Consider the following 6,474-nt stretch of genomic DNA (forward strand, 5'->3'; position numbering starts at 1 on the left):
ATATATATATATATATATAAACACAAATTTTTTTGAAAGGACAGTATGGCCCAATATGCAACTGCATGCGTACACATATACAGTACACACTCACATACACAACCAAGTATAATTTTGTGTATTGAGGTGTATGGATATGCGCTCTATCCACGCATTCAAAAAGGAGCATGTCGGTAACCCACTTCTAGATGAGGTGAAAACTTTTCTAAAAGAACCTTGATGTGGGGCTCTTTTTCCCTGCAATATCTCTTCTACCTGTCAAAGTCAGTCATTATTTTTCCTATTGACATTCGTCTCTGATATAGCATGGCTCATCGGCCCCCTCTGTCGTGTCTTTCATGTTGCAGGTTCTACCCCTCCGCCCCTACGAGGAGTTCTGACGTCCTACGAATTTAAGCTTGAGCGTCTCTTTTCCCTGTCCCGCCGCACGGCACGAACGTGGGGTCCTTCGCTTCGGTGGCCAATTACAGAGCAAGGTAATGAGGAGCCACGTTCTCCTTACAGCCCAGATTGACACTCTCTCCCACTCATTTGTCAACAAATCAGGATGGATGGCGTGGGGGCGATATTGAGCTGGAGGTGTCGCACTCAGAGACGCGGTTGCCGAGCAGCATCTCCTGCTCGTTATCATTGACAAGTTGTCTGGAGCGGAGAGATTTGCGAATCCTTCGCCTTTGTCATCTCAAGATCATTTGTTCGTGATTCAGTACTTATTCTGGTTATAGCCTACTTGGGTAGACTAGGCCTACTTTTGGCATTTATCTGTGGACTGCATGGGACTTATATAAGAAAATAAGGAGCTGTAAGTTACACTTAACTCATACAAAAAACTCACGCATAAAATAGTTGCAGATCTTAGTCTCCTCTTTGGCAGTCCTGTATAAATGAGTACATTGTTTAAAACATTCCAATAGCACCAATAATTATTTAATAATAATAAAAAAAATAAAGTAGACATGTTAGAGATGTGAAGCAGTGAGCTTTGCACATGCTCAGGACATATAAGGGCTCTAGGCTGCTGTCCCAATCCCATTCTCCCTTTTCCTCTCTCACGTCTGCTTTCCTGTCGGCACTATACTGTCCTATAAATAAAAGGCAAAAAGCCCCCCAAAATTCTATTTAAATTTTTTTATATTTAATTTAATATTATAAACATATATAAATAAATAAATAATTAAATATATAATTTTTTTTATAAAATATAATTTATGTAAAAATATAAATCTTCAAAACAAACTATATATATATATACAGTATATATATCTCATATACAATTATTACATATTATATAAAATGTATTGTATATTGTATTTATATATTAAACACATATTATTTTAAATAATTTTATATTTTACAACCCAATAATATATTTAAAATATTACACTTTTAAATATTTTTCCAATATTTTGGGGGAGTTTTTGCTCGCTCGCTCTCTCTCTCTCTCTCTCTCTCTCTCTCGATATATATATATATTAGAGATGCACCAGTGTATCGGCCAATAATTGGTATCGGCCAATAAAAGCAATTTATTTCATAATCGGCCATTGGCAAAGAATCTCATGTGATCTGATATACTTACTTGGTTCTTTGTGCTCCTCTGGGCCAGATGAACCCTCTGCCAACAGCCCAGACAAGCCAAAGAGCTTCTTCCCAGCATCCTCAGCTATCTTCAGGGTGTTTGGTGAACCAGTAGGGACATGAGCACCCCCAAAGTCAAAATCTTTTCCCTCCACATCTGTGTAGCGGAGGTGGGGTGATGCCTCTGGTTCCAGACAGCCCTTCAAGCGCTTGGCAGGGAGGAAGGCAGACTGGTAAACCCCTGCATCACGCTCCTCAGGTGGAGAGGAGAACGGCCGGAAGGCCCCCACCACTCCGTGGTTGAGCATACCCAGAGGTGAGCAGTCCAGATTGGGTGGAGCAAACTGTGGGTGAAGGTGGAGCAGAGGGGTGGGAAAGTCTCGAGTAGGAAAGCCTCCTTGCCGATGATACATGGAGGCGAAGGAGTATGAGCCACTGGGGAACGGGAGGTGTATGTCCTTTTCCAAAGTTACCGGCACTCCAAACGGCCGAGGGGGTTGGCAGGGTACAGAGGCATCTCGTCCAGCCTCGGCTGTTGATGCCAGGACCATGAGGGCAGGGGAGGTCAGCGGGCTGGGCATGTAGGAGGAGTTCTCCATCTTAAAGGCTGTCCGATGGAGGTCCATTTGAGCAATAAAGTGTCCACTCAAACTCAGTGTAATGTGATGAAGAGGCCTGAAGAGCACTTGACTCAATGCTTATAGACTTAAGCCTTACAGATCACTCATTCTCTGACAGAAACCTGTTTGACAAAAGATTTTTTTTTAAATGTTGAACCCAAAAACACAACTTCTGGTGGTCAAAAGAAAAGCAGTTATTTAAGTAAACAGGCAGACATTCCTTAAAGTCTATATTTTCATGCAGTCATTTTCTTTCTTTAAAAAAAAAACTGTCACATGACTGAGAAAGAAACATTTAGTGGCTAGAATAATTACACCACAAATAAGTCCTTAAAAAATGCCTAACAGTGCGTGCAGGACGAATATTAATTTGTGAGTTTAAACAACAAGATGATATTACCAGAAGTAGCCTGTCCTTTAATAGCCTATAGCCCTAATGTTAAAGAAAAACAAAGGGTGAGCTAATTAATGCAAAATAAATTATCTTGGTAAAATGCATAAAAAAATCACTACATAAAATGATAAGTTTAATTTATTCTTGTTTAGACTACCTGTCTCATGTATGGTGCTGGAGCTGTTGTTCTAAATAGCTCTACACTTCCCTGTAGCCTAATATTACTCTTAATTTTGTGTTTGGATATCCCACTTTAAATTGCTTAAGAATCATGATGCTAGTGAACTTTTTGCATTGCTAATTTTAAATGCATACAAAAATTTAACTAGACATTTTTATATCAATTTAAATACCGAATATATTGTTTTAAATAACGAGCTATTTTTGTCGGTCATTTGCAAATAATTGCGTGTCTAAAGACAACAACAATAGCCCAACAACAGCCTATCATAATAATTATTATTTGTAATAATTATATATCCTAACAACAATAACAATGATAATAAATAAATTCTAAATAATAAAAAAAAACTTTAAAACTTAATTCAAATGCTAATTAATTATACATATGGAGCAATTTATTATTTGTGCCTGTCATTGTTTTAATAATATACTTAAAACAAGTACAAAACTTTTTTTTTCAAGTACAAAACAATTTTTACAATAGTTCGCATAAGCGGTGTGAGTGATTGTCTTCAAAACGGTGAACAAAGCTTCTAAATATTGCCTTTAAGACGTGATACTGAATCTGAAATCTGCTTTAGACTAAATTCGATCCAAATATTACCATTCGGTTGCTGTCAGATGTTAAATTTATGCAACTTTCTGACTTGAAGGTGCTATAGATTGTTCAGGTCACAGGTGTTATTCAGTTCTTTGAAAGATGTAATTGTGCAAAAAAAGTTATGTCATACAACGTTTCTTGAAAAAAATAATAAATTTGATACATCTTGCGCTCAAAGTTTTAGTGCATTCCGGAAAAGTTCACTCATAATGCTTAGCATACGACAACAACAAAATGAAACGGATCCTTATAAAACTAAACATCTCGCATAACTCAACAAGAAAGACTTGCGAAAACATAGGCCTATTGCCCAAAAATATCACATTAGTTAAATATAGCCTAGTAAACACTCATTGTAATACTCACAATAATGTAGTCAAACATCTTTATCATCTCAGTCGGACATCAAACTGTTGTTTTATCCAAGCTGGAACGCAGGTGATGTCAGTCAGAAGAGTTCGCCAATGACTGAAAGAAAAAGCGCGAAAAGAAGCGTTAGAAGCTTTTTTTTTACGGTTTAGAAAAGAATCACGGAGGTTTAAGGAGTTGAGCGGATTAGTGATAAAGATTATACAGATGCGCGTGTTGTGTCAACATCCGATCCGCGCGCACTTCTGTTAACGCTGGCGAGTCGCTTACTGTACCGCCACGCGCGCGCTCCTTCTCTCTCTCACTCTCTTTCCTCTCAGCCCGTCCCGCTCTCTTAACTTTAAATTTATCATCTTCCACCTCCCTGTCCGACTTGGATATTTTCTCAAATGTAGATCTCCATCCGGCGCATCTATAGTGAATGTCAATTTATCAGAGTCTTATTATAAATGAACACCAACATTTTTTTTTACAAAGCCTCAAACATACCTTTTTGTATGTGTATTACGAACTCAGTACACTACCACGGCTATCCATCTGCTGGTTAAACGCCATATAGCACCTTTAGCGGGGCATTCAATTGACTTAATCTGCCAACCTTCACACAGAGTAATCTGTTTTGAAACATTTCTAATTTGTTAATAAATTAGTGTAATAATATATTATATATGCAGTCTTACAGTCAGCTGACCAATATTAATATAATTTAAAAAAATTGGGTAATGTAAACATGTTTGACTTGGGCAGCATAAATAAAAACAAACATACACATACATTTACTGAAGACTTTGGCCATCCTGTCTCATAATGAGAAACTGTTCGTATAGAGAGAGGGAACATAAAATAAAGTTACTCTCTCATAAAGAACTAAGGTATTAGCTTGAGTAAATTAAATCACAGTTTAATAGAGGGTTCAGACCCGCTAATTATGACTTCCAAGATCATTAACAAAGTCTTTTAAGTCTCTAGCTTCATAATCCAAGTCCTTAAATGAAAATAAACGAATAAATTTGTATGCTAGAAGGCATGTTTTTGAATATTGAGTCTTACTCTTGTTTTTGAGATTCATTTATTCAGTGGTGAATCAAATTACATCAGTTAATTCTGCAAAGCCATGAACCTAATTGGAGTTTAATTGCTGTTTGTAAGTTTTCGGGACAAGCAAGAGAGCAGTGTCTTTTGTCGTGGGTAAAGATGCATCATATAATGTCACGCACTGGCAGAAAGCTTTGTATAAATTGCATATATTTAGTTCTGGAGGAGTTACAAATAAAATGTTATTTTCTTTTCTCTCCATATATATATATATATAGAGAGAGAGAGATGAGAGAGAGAGAGAGAGAGAGAGAGAGAGAGAAAGAAAGAAAGAAAGAAAGAAGATATTGTTGGCAGACTCAGGATGGAGAACTGTAGTAAGTGTCAAAGTGATGAGCTGTCTGCGCTGCCTTACCATCTGTGCATATGTATGAGTGTGAACCAGAGAACTCCCAAAACAGACAGAAGGCTTGAGTGTGACAAGGAATACAGCGAGACACATTATGGTGTCCATCATTGATCACTTCCTCCCAGGAGTCTTGGCGCCTGCTACCAGGAAACAAATGGTTAAAATATGATACTCCCCTGTTCTCTCCCCCTCGGTGTCCCAGCAGCACCTCTGTTTACAAATTCACATCGTATTCTCTTTCACTCAGAGTATCCCACAGCCACATCTCCACAACAGAATGCAAACAATATGGTCTTAAAATCTGACATCATAGAATATTTTCTAAACAAGAAATGCAACAGAAAAACTTTATTTTCTTTCTGTGCTAAAATAATTTCACATGCATAAGGGTTTCTAAAACGGACATGCAGCAAATCAGAGCTTAGGGGGCTGAACAGGAGTGTATGGGCTGTGAAGTGTGTAACAGTGAAAGGCAATGATAGGCTGAGACCCCCAAACCCACTGTCTCCTCCTCCCCATCTCCCTCTGTAAGCTCTGTCTCTTCTCGCCACAGGGCTGACATTGACATGACACTCCCAAAATAATGATCAACAAACACTCCTTGGCCGAGCGCAAACGGTCTTCTCCCTTCCCCACAGTGTCAGCAGTGATTAACAAAGACCCCTGCATCACTACAGACAGAAACACCTAACGATAGAAGGTGGAACGCACCGAAAAAACACAACATGACCAACTTACTTATACGGGGCTACTGTGTTCATACTGTTACCGGAAGCAAAAATACATACTAAATATTGCTTTATAACACAAATGTAGGGGAAATGTGTAGGAAAAGTCATTATCCTCACCCGTATTCATGTCTTCAAAAGCCCTATAGACATACCAGGCCGCACTTCTGTTCTCTGACATTCCTACATGTTACCTTTAGGACACAGAGAATGAGAAAGAATGATATTACGTCCCTCCACAATTACCAAGCTAAGCGAATATTAAAATGTCTGGCTCCATCAGTTGAGGCTATCGTGATTGGTATTTTAACCTTTGACTACAGTACAAAGGAGCCAGCTCTTGGAACCAATATTGGAAGGACGGAATCTAATTCTGGAATGATCCTTAGTAATGAGGGGGCTGCCGTGGGGGCTGGATAATGCATATATGAGATATTATTTTGGGGCTGAAAGTGTTGGGGCAGAGGGGGCTCTCAGAAAGTTGAATAATCACAGGCAATGAGGTGTAGCCTGTGTGATAGAAACACCTTACTGTCTCGCCCGAGGACAGCACTCTT

General features: G+C 38.6%; 1 protein-coding gene across 1 annotated transcript in view; it reads right to left on the reverse strand.

Moving 5' to 3' along the window:
• LOC107750994 (E3 ubiquitin-protein ligase RNF220-like) overlaps positions 1 to 2,204 on the reverse strand; it is a 38,231-nt gene extending 36,027 nt beyond the window's left edge. The window contains exon 1 of the mRNA XM_016566566.1: positions 1,580 to 2,204. Coding sequence (XP_016422052.1) covers positions 1,580 to 2,204 — 625 coding nt within the window. The remainder of the gene's footprint in view (positions 1 to 1,579) is intronic.
• Between the last annotated feature and the right edge of the window lie 4,270 nt (positions 2,205 to 6,474).

Source organism: Sinocyclocheilus rhinocerous, unplaced genomic scaffold, assembly GCF_001515625.1.
Source record: "Sinocyclocheilus rhinocerous isolate Xijiao unplaced genomic scaffold, SAMN03320098_v1.1 scaffold2267, whole genome shotgun sequence".
Taxonomy (NCBI): domain Eukaryota; kingdom Metazoa; phylum Chordata; class Actinopteri; order Cypriniformes; family Cyprinidae; genus Sinocyclocheilus; species Sinocyclocheilus rhinocerous.